At 39.9% G+C, this 21,086-nt stretch overlaps 3 protein-coding genes across 4 annotated transcripts; 2 read left to right on the top strand and 1 right to left on the bottom strand.

The window, feature by feature from the left end:
* The first annotated feature begins 202 nt into the window (after positions 1 to 202).
* On the top strand, positions 203 to 4,793 carry LOC117246841 (GDP-L-fucose synthase-like). Its single transcript, XM_078169033.1, has 10 exons — positions 203 to 702; positions 1,107 to 1,264; positions 1,381 to 1,495; positions 1,648 to 1,776; positions 1,917 to 1,990; positions 2,099 to 2,232; positions 2,522 to 2,653; positions 2,737 to 2,816; positions 3,892 to 3,991; positions 4,138 to 4,793. The coding sequence occupies exons 2-10, from the start codon at positions 1,107 to 1,109 to the stop codon at positions 4,191 to 4,193; spliced, it is 978 nt and encodes a 325-aa protein (XP_078025159.1). The 5' UTR covers positions 203 to 702; the 3' UTR covers positions 4,194 to 4,793.
* Positions 4,794 to 5,521: 728 nt separating this feature from the next.
* On the bottom strand, positions 5,522 to 13,985 carry bmb (brambleberry). Its single transcript, XM_033611029.2, has 13 exons — positions 13,877 to 13,985; positions 12,295 to 12,557; positions 11,596 to 11,724; positions 11,320 to 11,505; positions 11,011 to 11,233; positions 8,959 to 9,075; positions 8,662 to 8,841; positions 7,972 to 8,178; positions 7,101 to 7,251; positions 6,465 to 6,526; positions 6,228 to 6,355; positions 6,006 to 6,127; positions 5,522 to 5,888 (listed from the first exon to the last, which is right to left on the bottom strand). The coding sequence occupies exons 2-13, from the start codon at positions 12,553 to 12,555 to the stop codon at positions 5,759 to 5,761; spliced, it is 1,896 nt and encodes a 631-aa protein (XP_033466920.1). The 5' UTR covers positions 12,556 to 12,557; positions 13,877 to 13,985; the 3' UTR covers positions 5,522 to 5,758.
* A 130-nt stretch (positions 13,986 to 14,115) lies between these two features.
* pycr3 (pyrroline-5-carboxylate reductase 3) lies at positions 14,116 to 21,028 on the top strand. 2 transcript variants are annotated; one of them, XM_033610497.2, is made up of 7 exons: positions 14,116 to 14,288; positions 17,699 to 17,792; positions 17,876 to 17,940; positions 18,489 to 18,668; positions 18,764 to 18,976; positions 19,826 to 19,918; positions 20,031 to 21,028. In XM_033610497.2, exons 2-7 carry the CDS (start codon positions 17,705 to 17,707, stop codon positions 20,232 to 20,234), a joined length of 843 nt encoding a protein of 280 aa, XP_033466388.1. In that variant the 5' UTR covers positions 14,116 to 14,288; positions 17,699 to 17,704; the 3' UTR covers positions 20,235 to 21,028. The 2 variants fall into 2 exon arrangements, with proteins under 2 accessions (XP_033466388.1, XP_033466387.1); XM_033610496.2 differs by lacking the exon at positions 14,116 to 14,288 and adding an exon at positions 14,299 to 15,135.
* The last annotated feature ends 58 nt before the right edge of the window (positions 21,029 to 21,086 follow it).

The raw sequence follows: 21,086 nt of genomic DNA, 5'->3' as shown, positions 1-21,086 counted from the left end.
CCCATGCTTGGTTCTGCGGGGATGCAAAAATATGCATTGCACCATTATTTTTACTGTTTTGCACCATGAGTTAAAATTTAAACAATAGGCGCGCAGACTGTGGGTGTCCCCATACGCACCCGTGTGCAGCAGGAATCTGTAGGCTTGACAGGAAGTAAATTTGCAGTTTGTAAAGCGGGTGTAACTGCGTCACATTACATTGTGCACACAGAAAATCTGAGACGTGAAAACGACCCAGCTGTTCGTCAATAAAATTTTATTCTGAAAGTTCTGACCGGAAGTTCAGCTTGACATTCTAGCTTAACACCGGCTTCGTCTGTCTGCACTTACAGCTAACGGGTGAGACGCAACTATATAGTTTGTTCAATTTGTTTAGCTTAGAACTAACGTCTTACCGTCACTCTGAGGAAAAGGAAAAACGTATATAGTTAACGTATTTGTGACATCGTTGCCACATTCAGGTTAGCTTATGTAGCTAACTTTATGTTAATTTAACACTCGCTGCAAGGAATGAATGTGACAGCGGTTACCCACTGCTAGCATAGCTAACATAAACTTTGGCTAATAGCGTTAGCTTGTCTGGCTGACATTGTTCTGCACAACACAGCATCTCTACAGACTGGACATTCCTCTTGACAAGCAGGTACCAACAAACAAGCCGGCCCTGGGATACGTGTCTTTGTACATTTCCCTAAAGCACGGGTAAGCTAAATGAGTTAGCTAACTTAGTTAGCCCATCTGCATTACTTAATACAATCCTCATGTAAGTTAGTGTTGAGTTTGGCTTGTTATGACGTTAGTTTGCTAACCGATGTTCGCCGGTTGTCAAATGCTCTCTAATCGCATTGCTTGTGAAATTATCTGTGTGTACATTTAAAATGTCCACTGAACTGCTGTATGACGTGGCATTTACCTGAGCCTTCAGTATTGCAAACAGCTGCAACACACCCACCTGTAGTGGCTGTAGGGGAGCTGTCAGTGCCATATTCACTACACCTTTGTGTTATGAAACAAAGCGTCACTATCATGTGGAAACACTCATATCTTGTTTTGTTTGTATCATGCCTACGCCCCATTAAGCGTGCTTCATATATGTCTTTATCTAGATGAATTGTCAAGGTAATCACACCGCTCCACTGAGGGTGCTGGTGACAGGAGGTTCCGGCTTGGTGGGTAGGGCCATACAGCATGTGGTCAAACAGGAAGGGGGAGCCAAGGAGGGGGAAGAATGGACATTCCTCTCCTCCAAAGATGCAAATCTCATGTGAGAGCACACTCCTCAGGCTGCTAATATGCAACACATGTTTTGATACTAATGCACAAAGTTTGGAGGTTGTCTCTGTACTTTACTCATTCTGTGTTATTGTTGTGTTTCTTTAGGAATATGGAGGAGACACGGGCGGTGTTTGAAAAATATCGGCCAACCCATGTCATCCACCTGGCTGCTATGGTTGGGGGGCTTTTCAAAAACATGAAGTACAACCTGGACTTTTGGGTATGAGGAAATCACACTTCTGCTATTACTGCTAATAAAAGAGCACAGATGTTTGAAAAGGCTGTCGGACATTACGTGTTGTTTTGTGTAGTTTTCTTATAATTCTTTTCATATGTGTTTTTTTTTCTTACTGATGTGTCTGCCCTCTCCAGAGAAACAATATCTACATCAACGATAACGTTCTGCAGGCAGCACATGAAGTTGGCGCAGTCAAGGTTGTTTCCTGCCTATCCACCTGCATCTTTCCTGATAAGACCACCTACCCTATCGATGAGACCATGGTAAAAGGCCTCTGTGTGGGGGTGGGGGTGGGGGTGTGTGTGTGTGTGTGTGTGTGTGTGTGTGTGTGCGCTCTCTTAGCATTGCACTTACCAGTCAATTTGGAAATGGCGGCTAACTTTGCTTCATTTCATTGCATTAGATCCATAACGGTCCACCTCATGAGTCGAACTTTGGCTATGCCTATGCAAAGAGAATGATTGACGTCCATAACAGGTGGGAACTCAACTGTTGTTGTTGTGCTGTAACATGTTTAGTAAATTCCCACTGTCACATTCCTACACACGTAATAATTGTCTGTAAAACTTTGTGTATGTTTCACAGGGCATATTTCCAGCAGCATGGGCAGTGTTTTACAGCTGTGATACCCACTAATGTGTTCGGTCCCCACGACAACTTCAGCATTGAGGACGGTCATGTGCTGCCAGGCCTTATACACAAAGCTTACATTGCTCAAAGTAAGTCTATCAATGCTCTTTTTACGAATTACAATATGTCTCCTTCATTGTGGTTAGGATCAGTAATGAGACCATACCTACACAGCACAACTTAACTATAAGTAGAGACTTTAATATTTTTTTTTTAGGCGTATGCCTAGGCATTTGACAGTGACTGAAAAACAATATCAAATATACTGTAAGATCAGTGACAGTGCTGATGCTAATCCTGTGTATTGAAGGTAGAGTAGGGTACAGTGGGAATACATGGAGCAATATTAATTGTGTACTTATTTGTGTGTATGATTAGAGGAGGGGAAGCCCCTGGTGGTCTGGGGCTCTGGCACTCCCAGAAGACAGTTCATTTACTCTTTGGACCTGGCTCGTCTCTTTCTGTGGGTCTTGAGAGAGTATCCAGAAGTCGATCCAATCATTCTTTCCGGTGAGTCCTCATACACAGCACATTGACAGTGAAAGCTAAGTTAAATTTAGTAGTAATGCTTGTGTCGTATCTGCTGGTTCCAGTTGGAGAGGAAGATGAAGTGTCCATCAAAGAAGCAGCAGAAGCAGTTGTGCAAGCGCTTGACTTTAAAGGAGAAGTGGTGGTATCCTTTAATTGTGCTAAGTAAATCAGTGTCATCAGAGAAAATTTGTCATGTTTAACTTGTGTTTAATATGGAACAGATTGTTTATTATATATAGTCCACGCTCCTAATTTGAGGTGGCTCCACGTTTTATTATGTCTCCATGCCAGCGATAGCCTTGGCCGGAGGCATTATGTTTTCAGGTTGTCTGTCCATCCGTATGTACGTCCCATCCTTGTGAACACGATTAGTTTTTGGTGGTCACAGGTCAGAGGTCAAAGTCATTGTGACCTTGTCTGTCTCATTCTCATAATTGCTCTCAAGAATGCCTTGAGAAAATCTTTTCAAATTTGGCACATTCACTTCGATTCAATTCATTTTGGTGGTCATAGGTCAAAGGTCAAGTGTACGTGACTCTATCTCATTCTTGAGAATGTGATATCTCAGGAATACCTTGAGGGAATTTCTTTAAATTTGACACAAACATCCACTTGGACTGAGGAGTAAACTGATTAGAATTTTGTGGTCAAAGGTCAATGTCAGCGTGACCTCACAAAATATGTTTTTGGCCATAACTCAAGAATGCATATGCTAATTGTGACAAAACTTCACAGAGATGTCTAATATGATAAAATAATGAAGAGCATGCTGGTTGTTTTTGCTTGTTGTTGCACATTGAATACAAACTGCAAATATTCAACATTATTGCTGACCAGTTTTTTTTAAAGCATATTGTACATTTTTATGAATGGGGTCATTCCCATCTCAGGAAATGATCCATGATTATTTGTTTATTATTCTAAAATACTAAACTAAATAAATTACTATTTTTAAAAACAATAAAAGCTCCAAATTCTGTTGTAGCCAGTTGGAAGTTCTCGACAAGTTTATTACCATAAAATACTGGAATTACCTGAAAAAAGACGCTGTCTGGTTATGTCTTACCTTTCTGAACTGTTTAACTATCATGCAATTTGTATGTAACAGATGTTTGCATGATTATTAGACTGGTCCTTCAGCCTTTGTAAAGAAAGTGGTTGTTCATATTGTTTCTAATAATCAGATGCATGTAGTTTCCTTGACCTTTGACTTCTAGTTCGATACCAGTAAAGCAGACGGCCAGTTCAAAAAGACAGCTAGCAATGCAAAGCTGCAACGCTACCTGCCCGATTTCACCTTCACACCCTTCAAACAAGGTAGGACTGACTTGTTGGTTGTGTTTGTTTGTTTACATGGTTGGTTGTTTAGTTGCCATCAGACAGTGCAGAAATGTGCAATTACAGATATGTCTTCAACACATCTGCTGTCTGCCTGTCTTCACTCATTCTTTTTACTCTTACAGCTTTGAAGGAAACCTGTGATTGGTTTGTTGCCAACTATGACTCAGCCCGAAAGTGAAAACTCTATCAGACAAGTGGTACCAAGTTCTTAAACCCATGACCCGCTCCGTTGGAAAAGAAGGCTAATAGTGAAGGAGGAAATGGCTGAAAGAAAACAATGTGGTGGTTGATCTGCAAAGGTAGATGGTTGTTCCTAAATGAAGTCTGTCCGTTTGATTCTGTCACTTGGTGAGCTGGACTGAACGTCTCACTTTAAATCCACGTCTGCAACACCATACCATATTATGTTGCTAATGTTTACTTGATTCTCTTTAGGTATAGGGAATAATCTATTGTCTACCTGTGTGTAGTTTCTTTTTCACTATGGCAGTGTTCATTTCAGTTGTTAACTGACTGCTTCAATCTTGGAATCCAGGTGCTGGCACAATTTAATATTTTCAGTTAATTATCTGTCTGTAAACCTTTCTCAGCAGTTTTATCACTGAATTACTTTCAGTCTTTAAAGGTTTGGGATTTGGCAGTTTAAGAGACCTGGCCTTGACTTGCTTTATTTAATGAACACAAAGAAGGGTACGGTATGAGAAGTTTACCCTGTGGTTGGGGTGTTTTTTTGATAAGTATTTTGGCACTGAACAAAATAAATGTTTTATACCTATGATATGTCGAAAATGTCTTGCCTGAATCTTTAAGGGCTTTGCCACAGGCTCACATTTATGTGTTTATGCCTCCATGCTGGTGCTAGCTGTGGCTGGAGGTATTGTGTTTTCAGATTGTCTGCCCATCCCATTCTCGTGAATGCGAAATCTGAAGAACGCCTTGAGGGAATTTCCCCAAATTTGGCATAAACATCCACTTGGACTCAAGAATGAGCTGATTGCAATTTGTGGTCAAGTCACAGCAACCTCACAAAATATTTTTTTGGCCATAAGTCAAGAATTCATGCTCTGACAAATTTTCACACAAATGTCTAATATGATGAAATTAAGGGATTAAATTTTATATCCAAAAGGTCAAAGGTCAACTTTACTGCAACATTATAACGTTATACAGTAACACTTTTTTGGCCATTATTCAAAGTCATATCTCAGGAACAGAAGGAGAGACATTTAGTCAGATACTGACAAAATTGATCAAGAAATCTTCTGTGCTGCCGGGGGGAAGATGTGTGTGAAGCATCCATGTTTTCACAGACATTAATGTAATATTTAATGAAAACTTGACAGGTTTGTGGAGGTATAACTGTGAGGCGGTGAATCTAAATTTATTTATTTTTTTAATTTAGCAGGTTTTCATATTATACAGGAAAATAAAATAAAAACTGCATGGCTGAATTAAGCTTTAGGGATTACTACTACTGTTATGTTTGAATACATGTACTCACAGCTTCATAGGTAAAGAAATAATTTATTTACTTTAAAATGAACAGCAAGCAGTACTTACAATGACAACACGATAACAGTTGATTAGTTTTCTGCAGAGAACGCCCTCTAGCAAATAAAAATGCTCTGAATACACATACAGTCACATTGATAGGTAAAGACAAATTGTATTCACTTGAAAAAGAACACTTAAAAACATGGCAAAAAAAAAATAAAACATCTATAGTCTAAAACAGTGGAGTGCTCATGTAACAACATAGGAGGAAAGCCCTCCTTCGTGGACTCTGCAGTACTCCTGTCCCGGCACGGCTCTCTTCTTACAGGCCTTCCCTGTTTTTGTGATACCGTTGCACAGCTGACGGCCTGACAGAGAGCTGATACAGGAAACATGGAGAGAGAGAAAATAAAGGCATGATCAATTAATTGAAAAAAAATGTATTGGGCTGGTTGGTTTTGTGCATTGGTGTAAGCAGAAAATCTGAACCCCTGACCTGTTGCTGATGACTGATGGGGTAGGACTCGCACTTCGTGAGTCGTTCACGAAATCATGCGAGTCGTTCACAGCATCAAAAATACCTCCCAGGTTCCTCGGGGGCATGTCAGCAACCAGAGCCTACAAAATAAACCCGTAGCATTTATATGTCACCTGTTAATAATTAATGAGGTACTGAAAATAGATCTTAGTTACCCTTCATATGACTGGATTTGCTCACCGTGGAAAGAGCTTGCTGTGGTAGAAGCCTGGGAGTGGAGTGATTGGGTGTGCCAATAATCGGCACAAACCTGGACTCTGGCATTGGCTTCCTCTGAGAGGGAGACACTGCCGATACGCCAAAGTTACCTGCAGACAAATACAAAGTGAGAGCAAATGTAAGTAACTTCATCCAGTAGAATGTCACTTTTCTTTGAGGGAATTATTATTAAAATATTTTACAGTATATATTTCAAACCTGAAATGAAGCTGTCCTGATTCAACAGGTTGTCTTGCTCCACGAAGCCATCATTTTCATCTCTGAGGATAAGAAGAATAAGAGACTACATCAAATAAGTAGAAATAAGAGCACTTATCTCTGACATTGCTGCACATTGTTGAAATTTGTTTCAGCAATTATGACTTTATAAGTTTTAATCAAGATCTGTATTAACATTAACAATCAGGGAATATGTGTTCAATAATTCATTTAAAATAGTAGGGATAAAAAAATAATGAGGTGTCAGAACTGAAATGATTAGACAAGTGATTATTTGATCAACAAAATGAATCAGCAAATAATTGATGTTTTAAATCATTTACAGCAAACATACCATACATACATACATACATACAAGTATTTTCTGCTTCTCTCTATGTCATTGTAAATGGACTATCTTTGGGACTGTTGGGTGGACAAAACAAAACATTTTAAAGATGTCACCTTGGGTTCTCGGAAATTATACAGAGCATCTTATACAATTTTCAGACATTTTACAGACAACAATAAATTGAGAGAAAATAATGGTCAGGTTTCATCAATAATAAGAAATAATCATTAGCCGTTGCCCTAGTCTGCAGCATAGACAGTATATAATTAACTCTGCAGACTCACTTCTGTGGTGTAGAGGACGGTGGATATGACTGGCAGGAGGAAACTGGCTGCTTCAGAGGCTCCACTATCTCACATGGGGTCAGAGGCAGCAGAGCGACTGGCTTTTCTATGGTCTGGAAGCATGCCCACATGTGATTCACAAACCAGTGACCTGCAGATATGATGGAAAAAACTCACAACATTACAACAAATACATGAAAATGCTGGAGACACTGTCTTGCCTTGTAATCACCTTTAAAAGAATACTTCACCAGCAAAATGACCATTTGTACATCAATTACTCACCATATTATGTCAAATTTGTGGAAAAAAAAAATAACTTTTTTCTTTATGAGCTGAAGTCAGTGGAGATCATTTTCACAACAGCTGTATCAAAACATACGTTTACGAACTCTCACACAACTCGTGCAGTATAATCCAAGTCTCATATGCTCAGTACTTTCCAAAAGCATGCATTGTCTCCAACCTACAAAAAGCACGCGTGCCTGAGCACGCATGTTAGCATGGGCTCCGCTTGAGCAGAGTTCAAACGCACACGACTCGGCCATGCATGAGACTGTTTGTACAGACGCATTTTAAATAGCAAGGGTTCAGTGGAAATGCAAGTGTTTGGAAAGTACTGAGCATACGACTGGATAAATGATGCTTGGATTATACTGCACGAGTTGTGTGAGAGTTTGTAAACCCATGTTTTGATATAGTTTTGCTGTTGTTAAGTACGATCTCCACTGACTTCGATACATGAAGAACATTTGCTTTTTGGATTCTTTGTTCAACGCAGAGGCATGTGAGAAAAACATTTAGGAATTCAACACATGGCCAGTAACTTATATACAAATAGTCATAATAACATATTCCTTTAAGTTTGTACCCAGAGAGAGAATGAGCAGCAGCAGACTGAGGCCGGTGAGATCCAGCGCTGGCTGCTGGTTGATCTCTGCCACTGCATTAAGAGGCACGGTGATCAGCAGCATGGCTCGAGAGAAACCTGGGCACCGCAGGAACGTCAGCAGGACTGCACACAGGACAAAGTAGCTTGTGTGTGCAATACACGTCCACATGGCTGTCAAGCTCAAACCTGTTATCACAACAAGGACAAGGGAAAAACAATAAAATCAGTAAAATCTTAACCACATTTAAGTGGTTTTGAACATTTCAGACTATAGGAGGATGATCTTTGACTGATTTGATCATCACCTAATGGCTGACTATGGGGTTCGTTACCACACTTTCAGTTCTGGGCTGTTTATGCGCAACTAAAACAATTTCTATTTTGATAGAGTTTTTACGAGAGTTGATTCTTTGAACTGAATTTGCCATCATCGTTCCAGCCTTTTTTTTTTTTTTTTTAAGAGCAAAAACTGACTGGAATGATCAGAAAAACAGCTACTTTTCATTGATTAATTTTCTATTGATCAATTAATCATCTCAGCTCAATGTTTGTTATATTTAATCACTATTCATAATAGATGTCAGACCAAAAAATCTAATTTAATTAATTAAAATGATTTTGTAGTAGAAAAGATGACAGATATGGACTGCACTGAGTATAATGTCTTGCCTGCCCAGCCGAGGTAGCCCTGGATCATGTGAAGCCTCTCCTCAATCCGGCTCTGCATGTTATCCAGGTAGTGCAGCGTGACTCCCAGGGTGCTGTTCATGCGCTCCAGTTTGTTCATCAGGTCAGTGTAGTACTGGGAGGTCTGGTCCTGGTACTGCAGAAACTCCAACATACTGTGGTCTGATCGGCCACAGGCATGGGAGGAAGGTAAATTAAAATCAAACACAGCACTGATTTGAACAACTAGTTTTAAACAGATGCGATGAATTTAGATTTGTGATGCTCTGTTTTTATTACCAATCTTTTGATGGATGTCCTGAGCTTGGTGTCTGACATCTGTGAGGTCTTTCACAATTGCCTTGTGGCTGTCCTGCACCTCGGCACCCTGGATCTGCAGATGCTCACTCACATTCTCTGAAGAGAGACAGGAAGGAAGGCCAAATGTGATAAATGTCATTTCTTACCAGATAATGTGACATTAGCTGGGTTTACATGGAGCATTTTGTCCAACAACAAAAGAGAATCATAGTTAAGTATTTTTCTCAGTTTGAAGGGGTGGGATAGACCTTTTAAATCTCAGTCAGCACATGAAACTCATGTAACTGCTCCTTTTAAAATCACTTAATACAGTGGTTTTCGAATGTTTTGTGCCCAAGGCACACCAATGGGTAAGTCAAAATCTCAAGTACGCCTTTATTTACATCTGTGCACAATAGCTTCTATAACGTGCATTATCACTCTTATCACAACATAAGACAATAAAAATAATAAAGAAAAAAAAAATACAACGCATAGCTTTTGTGAGGTTTTTTTCCCTCTGGTAGGACGTCTTCACTGGTGCTTTGTTGTAATTTCCTCTGTACAATACAGCGATCCACTGACCCACTGATAGCTTTCTCTCTTTAAATGTCATCATCCCTCACACTGGCTGCCAGTCATGGCTTTTGATGTGTCACACACTTAGAATTTCCTATGTATGAATGGCAACAAATAGGTTCCCCTAGATGTTTTTTTTTTTTTTCTTTTAAGATATTTTTTGGGGCTTTTTAGCCTTTAATGGATAGGACAGACAAGCGTGAAAGGGGGGGAGAGAGAGGGAGTGACATGCAGCAAAGGGCCACAGGCTGGAGTCGAACCCGGGCCGCTGCGGCAACAGCCTTGTACATGGGGCACCTGCTCTACCACTAAGCCACCGACGCCCCAGATGGTTTTTAAAATTAATTCAAATTACATTTTTTAGCTAGACTTTGCCTCTTTTTTAGGAAATGGGTGCACACAACATACTGATACAGTCACTTCAAAATTCATTCATAACTTCTTGTATAGGCTCAGTTGAATATTGCACTAATAATGTGTCATTACTACAAAATCCCACAGCACACCTGGATTGGTATCACAGCACACCATTCGTGAACCACTGACTTAGTAATCGTAATGGTGTCAGTTCACCATTCTGTTTTTAGATGGCTGTTTGTCCTCAAGGTAGACATCTTTTTCCACAGTAGGTGTACATACCACAAACAAGTAACAACAAGTAGTCTGTAGGTAGGTACTCTATTTATTATATCCATTTTATGATTGTTGATTTGTTTATTTTTTTCGGTTTCTGTCATCAGATTAATGCTAACCAGTTAGCTATCAGATTTGCTGTTTGGGTCTAATGTCTTACAACATTCTCAGGAAGTGCTAATTTACTGTTTGGCTTATTAATGTATTTAACTAGTTTAAAACTTTGACTCCTATGAGGTCTATATGTTGACTCAATTAATAACTATGTTGTATTTTCTGTGGGAACCTAATTTTGTAATATTAAACTTCATCCTGGCATTAGAGACAATTTAACTACAATGGCAGCCAGTCTCTACCTCTGTGAATCCAGTTTTATTGCTAATGCTATTGTACTGGCATTAATTCATTTGTTAAGTTTTACAGTACCTTTGGTCTAACTCTTGTTTATGATTTCATTTAATTTGTTGTCCAAAACTGTCAAAGTTTAACAGATGTTTCCAGTAAAACGACAAAGGTCAGCTCATGTCTTAAACCTTAACTGGAAGTGTGTTTACCTCGCTGAATAGCTGTGTATCCACGTGCACTGTGAGGAAAGAAGAGTCAGTTCAACTATTTAAAGTTAATTGGATTGTCCTCTTTGTGTGCTTTCACATTCTAGGACTCCAACCACAGCAATGCAAAGCACAGTGCAGGCACACATTTTGGTATATCGTCACTTCAGAGAAGCACCAATTCAACACTGTTCTTGTCATAACTGATGTGTAAACAACAGCTCCAATTCTGTGCCAGATACACCAAATGGTAAATATTTTACAGTGTGAAATAAATGAAAGCTCTCACCCATTTTCTTTGTAATGCCCTGAATGAGCTTGGCTACCAGTTCCTGTCCGGCAGCGATGAGGGCTTTCTCCTGGCCCAGACGCTCCAGGTTGTTCCTCAGTGAACTCTCCATGTGCTCCTGGCCCTCATGCAGCTTCTCCTGTTGGGTCTGCAGAGCACTGTGACCATGCAGCAGCTTGTCCAAAGAGGCTGCAGTCAGTTCCTTCAGCTCCAGCTGGCCCTCCTGTCATGCAACACCATGATCAAAGCAGAATCAACCTGCATACTGTGCACATGAAGATGAGAAGCCCAAAGTGGACTGAAATTTACCTTCAGGTCCTTCATTGCACTCAGTTGGCTTGTGGCTGTGGAAATGAGAGCGTTGACAGTGTGCTCTGCTCGGCGCCTGAAGAGCTGCTGGCGAGTTGCGTAGCAAACAGAGCGAGCTCTGTTGCTCACAATGTGGTAAGCATTCCATGTGTCTGAATCCATGTCTGCTGTGCACTCTTTTATAGTCTGAAACATCAAAATTAGATTAAAAATAGCTCCACACAGCCAAAACACACTCATCCTCTGAATCCTTTTATCATTACTTTATAATTTTACCATTTCCTCTGTACATGGAAAGGTCCGGCGCCCCTCAATCTCTGCCTGGCAGTTAAACAGAACAACACCAAGCTTCGCAAGCTGCTCCTCTGGGAGGCTTTCGCAGCTCGCCTTCAGCCGGGCGACCACCTACAAAGGAACACTGAGCTTTATTAAATCTGTTAAGGACAAACCAGTGGAAGTGTACCAATGCTACTGTGACCCTGTTATGGCAAACAAAGCTGTGAGGACTGCTACCAGTTGATGAAAATGTCCAAAAGGTGGAAAAGTCTTCACAGCAGTGTTTCTCATTTGAACAGTAACTGTATTGTTAGTCTCAAAACATCACGTAACAGATCTCAGGCTGTCATGTGATTTTAAGTCGACCACAATTTTTACAAAAATCCCAAAAATTAACTGGTTCCAATATTTGAAACTGAAAGGATTTTTTCTTCTGTTTTGCAAATTACTCTTTTTGCGCTTTGAATCTGAAGACATCAGCTTAGGTTCTAGGAAACTGTAATGTAGAATTTTCCACTATTTTTTGACATTTTACAGACTAATAAATTAATCAACCTAATTAATCAAATTGTTAGATTAATTAATGATTAAAAAATGATCACACAAACAAATATATGAACTCCTGATTTGATTCTGCTTACATGCATCACTAAGTGGATTCTGAGTCAAATACTGAGAAACCCTGAATTTAAACTTTACCCTGTAATGACAGCTGTCTAACGGACTGAGCTCCATCTGCTTTGCCTCAGCCAAAAACTTCTCATCTGCAGTGCTCATCTCAAACTGAGCATCCTTTGCAAGAAGTGCTGGGACTTTTGCTGTAAGTGGAGGAGGTGGTGCCGCTGCCGGAGGTGCTGTCGCTCCCTTCAGCCACTCAAAGAGCCCGCTGACTGCAGGGCACTGACAGGCCAGGATACTGATCAGCAGGAGGGGCAGGTGATGGATCAGGAGTAGAGCCATGTCTGGAACAAAACACAATCAGAATGCGTAATTAATTTCTTAACTAAAAGATATGTGCAGCATTAAATAACAACAGCAAAAAAAGAAAAGTCATTCATGTCAATGCTCATACTGTTGATGGGCTCATTTGTAGCTCTGTTCGGATGTTGCCATTTTGGGTCTAGTGTAAAATGTCCATTTCCCCCATTTTCTGAAAGATGAACGTCTTATAGTCTAAATAATGGAATTGTTTTTTCCATTCAGCGGATCTACTCAGAAATTACTAGCATTGGTTCATGTGTTGGGGGATATTTTTTTCTTGATTTCTAATATAAGATTAAAAAAACAACAATTGTCTGTTATTTGTAATTGCACTTTCTTAAGGGAAATTACGGTGATTATGTGCCATTCAACTACAGGGACCTTATACTGTTGTACTTTATCATAGTATTTTTTTCTTATTCTAAATACAACTTCCCAAGACAGCTATTTTTTTATATTTTCTTTACATATATGTGACTGATCTGATGTAATCCATGCTATCTTGTTTGTGTAAGTGCTTACTTTTACCTTGGCTAAATCAAAGTTATATTTTCCCAGAATACTCTCCATGGAGGATGTGTGGTAGTGTACCTTCCTCAAGTGTTACCCATCACTGTATGAAATCTCATTGTAAACCTCAGCTGCAGGAGGTGTGATGTCCAGATGTGAAGGCTGTCGCTAGATGGCGACAATAACAGTCCATATGTTTGAATGATTGTTTGAAAATATATATGCAGGATCTGCTTTCTATAAATTTACGGTGTCCTATATAAGCCCATGCAGGATGAGTATAACTGTATGCATGATACAGTAATAAAAACTTTCATTCATTCATAAATGCTAGCCCATGTTTGAATGAGGACCACGGCACACTGAGGCTTGCCCAGGCATGTCTGCTCTGCTGCACAGACGCTTCAACACAGCACCTGCTGCAAAAGATTATTTATGAACAATTAAAATACTAATTTCTACGGTATACTTCAGTCATGCCAAAAAGACGAGACTCTTTTTATTATAAAAATGTAAATATACAAATCTACATAAAAATCTACCTGGACGCAATTTTCAATCTATTTTTCTGTCTGTTTTACACACCTGGGAGCCCATCTCCCACGCCTTCCATAGTGTGCAAAGCAAAATGGGAAACCCATTTAAAACTCTAATAGTTTTCAGCACATTCAAAACACTCAGCGCTAACTTGTTGCGGCAATATGCGAGTAAAATGACTTCAACTAATTACCTTGAAAATCAATGCACACATAATTGAATGCAAAAATATACGCACTGCTAAATCATGTACCTGTTGTATTAGTTTGCAGGTCCTTGTTGGTGCCGTCTCCCTCTCACAGCTGATCGGAATGACAGTTAATTTTTTTGTCCCGCACCTCTCCGCCCTATAGGACGAGGATACAGCCAATGGAATCACTCGCATTTTGTGGGGGGCGGACATGGGGTATGTTAGGTTTGTACCACGGCTGAAACGGAATGTCGGTGTGCGGATTCATATGTGGAAGGTGTGGTTGAGGATGCCGAAGGTGCCGCCCACCTGGTGCAGCAGCAAATTTGTGATAAACAAACCCACCGATAGTTCTCTTGAACTCTGCTCGTTGGTGCCGTGGATGCTCCGGATGTTTCCAACCTGACAGACTGAATTAAACTACAGTCTGAGCTTTTGCTAAACGTTGGACGTCAGCAAATCTGAAAAACATCAGGTGAATAAATATCCTACCACCAACGTTTGCCGCTGTTACTGACAGTATCGCCTGACACCGTGTTTATGTCACTCCGTGTTATTTTATGGTTGTCCAGTCAACAAGTAACACGTGCATTGTATTTCTAATCTAATCTGTGCTGGATTATTTTCTAGCTATCCCTAGCTAGATGCAGCAGTAGGGCTGGTTTTCTGCTGTCGTGGTTTTTAAAGACAGGATTTTAAACATTTTATTGGCACGCTTTTTACGACCTGTAGGCTAAGATTTAAGCTAGCAAACAGCACCGCCCTGCCCCTGCCTCACTAGACATGCTAGCACCTAATTAGCAACCTAGCCGTGTGAACATTCAGGGCTAACGTTTACTAGCCGCCAAGCTAGCTAGTGCTACGTTGCTACAACAATGGACGACTCTGGTATCAAGAAGCAGAACTGGGACGTGAAGGAGACGGAGTTATTTCTGGAAATCCTGAAGGAGCTGGACATGAAGAAATGCTTGGACGGGAGGAAAGTGAGGAATAACAAACTCTTCAAGGTGGCGCACAGGAGAATGACAGCGGCCGGTTATCACAGATCTGTGGACCAATTGAAGTTTCGCTGGAAACTTCTTAAAAGTGCGTATTACAAGTGCAAGAGAGAACCCAACTCCCCGGCACCGACCAAAATACAAGGCTGGTGGCGGTATGAAAAGACAATGATCGCTATCATGGAGTCCAGACACCCCCTGGTCGGAGCTGGAGTCAACTCTGACAGGAATGATGAAGTGACAGAAGACTCGGATGGAGAAGCATCAATGTTGCACTGGCCGCAGCCCTGCTCGGACAATTCCACCCAGAACCTGGATTTAATTGTAGGGGTGATACCGTGGATGCGATGTAGTCTTGTCATTAGTTCATAACCGTGATTTAATTTCTTCTATGTGTTCAATGCATGCATTCATCCCCTAACTGTGTGCCTATTGTGAACATGTCTCTGGGTTGTTGTGATATACACTTATTTACAAAGTGCAGCTGACTAAAACTAATGCAGGCAAATACAAAGGTCCTGCAATAGATTCTGCATTCATGAAAGTTGTAATGTTTTAGAGAGGTGTTGATTCAAAGTTTTTTTTGTGTAGAAATATTCCATTGTGCTATATTGATAGATTTTCTAATATTTTGTCTACACTGTTTACATCAGTATGTGTAGACCAGCTATTAAACACTTACACAAGACAGTATGACACAATATAATTTGGTTTTCCCTTTTATTTAAATAACTAGTGTTAATAAGATCACAATCTCTTATTTTAGAGATATTTGTGCACAAGAAAAAACTCTGATTTAAGAATTGATAAATGCATAGAAATTCAAAACAACACAGTTTGTATATGCAGTATACATTGGTTCTACATTAAAGAAAACAATCACAAGTGCCATTTAAAATATTTGTATATAATATTGCAAAATCTTAAAAAGAAATAAGAGAATTCTCAAACTACTGCCTCTAAAATGACCATAAAATTGAATCAACACCATTTAAACAAAATCTGAACATTGTAATGTTCATCAACGTAGGATTTATAGCAGGTCAGTTGTGTTAAACTTTTTTAGTTTGACCTTGGACATAATAAACTGGCAACTTGGTTTAGTTGGTCTCAAGAAGGGTGTGGACAATAATTGCTTCAGCAACATACAACCATACACTATTCTGGTACCAAAACTTACATTTTCTTGTTCATCGCTCAAGTGGGAAAAGAATGCCCCTCACAAGTTCTCAGAGCCTGTTGTGGCCCCTTCAACAACCAAGAGATAAAACTGCCCAAAAATCAATTTACAGTCATATAAAATAGAGGGAAGCAGCAACTCCTCATATTTGACCATCATAAATGTCTGCAATTTTACCATAACAAATGCTAAGCTTTCAAAACAGGTGTTGATACATTTTCTGTCAGTTGACAGATACCAATACCCTGATGCATTCTGTTGGTTCACTGTAGATGCATTTCAGATATGACTGCACCCAGCTTGTAGCAGTAACCTGCTTTCTGAAACAACATGTCACAAGATCAAGAGAGAAATCTGATTCACTGGTTTCTTGCTGTAGTAACCAGCTTTGTTGGCCCTATAAACTCTTATCTGGGTTAAGGATGCTGTTGCATGACAAAATGACCCAGGGGGGAAACTACGCTGTGGCAGCAGTTATGAGGGGGAGGGGGAGAAATCTGATTACTGACCAACTGTCAACCAGGATTTCACATGTCTGATTTCTTGGCTTAATCTGATTTCTTGCAGTAATCAGGTTTCTTGTGTGCATAATAACACAGCTGACATTCTCAGTGCAGCTGTTTGTTCCTATATGGTGTTGATGCATTGGCTCTGATGGTCTCTAGCCACGTTATGATGTACAGTAATCACAAACCTACTGTATGCAATTAACAGGAGATTATACGGCATAGTAGATTTACTGAATCACAATACTTTATTTTGGAAAGTTTGTGATATCTACTGTAGTGTTGTAAGCATATGGATAATGGATTGGCTGTAAATAAACTGCTGTTTTTGATTTTCTGTCAAGCTTTTTTGCACACATTGAACTGATGTCAGTTACAGTGAGGCAGCCATGTCTCCTTTTACCTTTGACATATTTCATGGCTGGAGATTTTCTTCGTGGCAGTTAAGCTTTTTTTGAGTTCAGGGATGTTTTATGTTTGAACAGTGGCACACTGTTAGTGTTCAAAAAAGCTAAGACTGAGGACACTGTTACAATTTTAATGGTCTTTCAAATTCTGTAAAATTCAGTACACTTAAAGATATACACAATAAAAAGCCATTTTAAGGCAATGCTTTTATGTTCAGCTAAAAGATGCTTTGATCTGATTGGTGATTGTCTTTAGGGCTTCAACTAAAGGTTATTTTCACACCATTATTTTCGGATAATTTCCTTGAGTCATCATTTTGTCTGTAAATTGTCAGAAAATAGCAAAAAACACCAGTTCTATTTCCGTCTTGCATATGTGAGGTGTTCAGATTGCTGGTTTTATTTAGTCTCAAATCCAAAGATATTCAGTCTACTATCATATATGGCAAAGTATAGCATCAAATCTTCACATTTGAGAAGCTGAACTACTGATTTTTTGGCATGTCTGCTTGAAAAATAACTTGAATAATAGCTCACTTACCAAAATAGATGCCAAATAATTTTCTGTTGATCAACTAATTGTAGCTGCTTAAATTGTCTTGCAATATTATTGTATGTAATGTTTACGTGTGATAATGTGTGATATTGTTGTCACTGTGGGAAATGTGTCATGATAGTATTGTGTCGTAGATTGTTCCTGTGATTCACACCCCTAGTTTATAGCTCATTGTTTAACTATGACATAGCGTCTTGTTGATATTTCCACTCAAGTCTCTTTTTCTCCTTTACCGTAGATCAAAATGGACCCTGAGATGGACTCGCAGCTGAAGATTGGTTTTATTGGTGCAGGGAACATGGCCTTTGGCATAGCTAAGGGCATCTTGTCTGGTGAGTCAGAAGAGAATTGTTCAAAGAGAGAGGACAGTTTTTAAGTAAAGGTGTTAACATTTTATTGTTTGTTCCCATCAAAGGAAATGTTCTTCCTGTAAACGTCAAAGTGAGTGCACCGTCCTCCAGGAACCTGGGGCGCTTTCAGGTACTTTTTACCTCCGTCTTTTTTACTTTTCTGTCAGTTTTCAGTCAGATGAGTTGGACTGCAGGACAGTGAGCGTTACTGGTAAGATGTGAATGGAAAGTTGTCCTGCAAACTAATCCATTGTAATACTGCAGACCCTACGTAGTACTGCAGGTGTCAAGTTGGAGCATATAATGTAGTAATTTAAAGGTACAAATTATTAACTCTTGTGCAAAAATAGGCAATTCATGTTCTCAAATTAGCTTTCCAAGTTTGCTTGTGGTCCCGCTGTCAGGAACACAACCAGATCAGATCCTACTGTTAAGATTACTTGACACGAATATGACATAAATAAATGTCAAATTAAGAATGTGATGTACATTTGATCTAACCTAACTCCTGCCTCTCTGTAGTGGTCCTGTCTGTGTGCTGTGTTTTATAAACACCTTGTGTCAAGCAAAGTGAGGTGTTTATTCTTGTTTACCTGTTGTCACGGGTTTATTTTACGTGAGCTTTTCTACATGTAGGTGGACATGTGAGTCAGTAACATCCTTTCTGATGGCTTTCAGGAGCTCGGGATTTCTGTTACCCACTCCAACATAGAGGTGGTCTGTGGGTCAGATGTGGTCTTTGTAGCAGTCAAACCTCACCTGGTCCCGCAAGTTCTCAATGAGATCTCACTACACGTCACCGACAGACACATTATCGTGTCTGTTGCTGCAGGAGTAACACTGGCCACACTGGAAGAGGTGGGAGCACGTGTATAATGGTTTTTCAATCTAAATGATGGTTCTGTGGTGATCTAAAGATGAGTAATACTTTTTTTTTCTCTTTCATTTTCAAGCTCCTGCCAGAGAATTCAGTTGCCATCAGGCTGATGCCAAATCTGCCATGTTTGGTTCAGGAAGGGGCCCTCCTGTTTGCTCGGGGTTCCCATGCAAAACAGGAGGATGGAGCTCTGCTTCGCTCCCTGTTACACCGTTGTGGTTTGGTGGAGGAGGGACCTGAGGCCTGGATCGACATCCATACTGGACTGAGCGGGAGCGGAGTCGCTTTTGTGAGTATGTGAGGAGTATATGGCAGAGTGTGTTTAGCAGGAGGTCTTTGTAACTGCTTGCAAACTTTTGTAATTGGACTTCCGCAGACCAAAATAGATAATGTCGATTGATAATGAGATTCAGGCCGGTAATTTACTCATGAAGGTAAAATGACAGTAAACAGTGAATGCTATAATTCTGGTAACCTTTTCTTACAACACTCGTGTGTAGTGTTTTAGATTCCTGCTTACCTTTCATCATCAAATTGGTTTGAACTTATTTCACTACAGCATGAACGTCCACTCGTAGATACTTCCTCACTGTGCATAACCATTATGAATCTTGGATCTGCTTTTATTGCCAAGGTACATTATTGTTAAGTGTTAATACTTTGTAGGAGCACATTGAAAAGAAAGGTCTGCATCACATTACCACAGAATATGAATGCAGCCTGGCAAGAAAAAGGCAGACTCTGAACTCCATGATGAAAGACAGACGAGCCCTTTCCATGGTGATTACATCATATCTTCAGTGAAATACAGATCCAGTCAGTCTTAGCAAACCAAAATCACAAATTATCAACTCTTTACAGATGCATATTTCTCCTCTGTATGAATGGTGCTAACAGTAATGGTCCCTGTGATGAATGACTTATTTTAAGTCAATTTCAAGTCTCTGAATTTCAAAAGGAAATCAAAGGAAGGTCAAAAAAAGCACTGTAAGATATCTAAAACTCTATAAAATGACAACATTTTGATGTGATAGTTTGCAAAAGGCATTGGCATTCTTGTGTGTGTCTTATTTCTGCAACGGCAAGAAAATGGACTTGGTGCACCTTTTGACTCTGATGCATGTGATCCCCTTTACAGGTGTATCTGTTTGCTGAAGCGCTGGCAGAAGGAGCCGTTAAAATGGGAATGCCAAGTGCTCTGGCACACAGCATTGCATCCCAAACTGTTCTGGTCAGTTTTACTGTAGTAACATCAGTAATTTTAAAATAACTAAGAATACTTTGTTATGCCAGCACAATATGTGAATCTAGCATTAATTTAGTCTGTGTTCCATCTGTCACAGGGTGCTGGGAAATTGTTACGTGAGTCTGGGAAGCATCCAGCGCAGCTACGCTCAGAGGTCTGCACCCCAGGTGGAACAACCATCTATGGGCTTCACACCCTGGAGCAGGGCGGTGTGAGGGCGTCCACCATGAGCGCCGTGCAATCTGCCACCGAGAGAGCCAGGGAGCTCGGCCAAAAGTCAGCAGCAGGATCCAGGAAATGACAGCTGCTGTTTGCCTTTAATAGCTACTCAATGGACTTAAATCAAGCCTAACAACAAACTGACTTTTTGTCTCAACATCACCATGGAACACTGAGACAAAGCAGGACTTGTCACTTTTTTATTTCATTGTCTCCCCTTTATTTTCCCTTAAACAAGTGTGGTTCATATTTCTTCTTTTTCACGTCTGTGACCAGAGGGATTTGTTGTGAGCAAAAAGGAAATATGGCTAAATCTTATCTGACAAGTAAATTATTTGATCTTGACCCTGTGATTTCTTTTGAGAGAATGGCTACTTTTACATGCACACCAATATTCCAGTCTTTTCTGATTTAGGCAGTATTGCAGTACTTTTATACTGGTCATGTTTATTGAGAACCATGTTAGCCTGTGATCTTGTGAATAGGTAATGTAGAGAGGGAGACGTCGGTCATAAATCAAACTACACTCTGTAGCATCTGTCAGTCCAAAAAGCATCATGTATAATAATGCCTTACTAGTCATCATTGGGTTATTATGTGCATTAATGTGGATTACAGAATGGAAGTAAAATGTGTGAATGTATTTAATTATATTAAAATATAGTATTTAATATTCGGCCAAATGAAATGTAAAACATAAAGTTTGGATAATGAAAGAATGATCGTGGTCAGGCAGCTGTTGATAGTTTCTGTCCCAGGTGTAGTTAACACATCTAGTCGCTGGCTTTGTGTATAACACAATGTTGAGAAAAATATTCCTGATCCATGATGCCGAGTGTGTAGAATGGGTTTTCATAAAGTGTCCTGTGAACTGGCTCCCTTTGTGCATTGCTTTATTTTTGTTTGCCTTCGGAAGCTCAAATTCTCAATGAGT

This window comes from Epinephelus lanceolatus, chromosome 6 (genome assembly GCF_041903045.1).
Source record: "Epinephelus lanceolatus isolate andai-2023 chromosome 6, ASM4190304v1, whole genome shotgun sequence".
NCBI classification, from domain to species: Eukaryota; Metazoa; Chordata; class Actinopteri; order Perciformes; family Serranidae; genus Epinephelus; species Epinephelus lanceolatus.
This window is presented reverse-complemented; position numbering and strand designations above follow the sequence as displayed.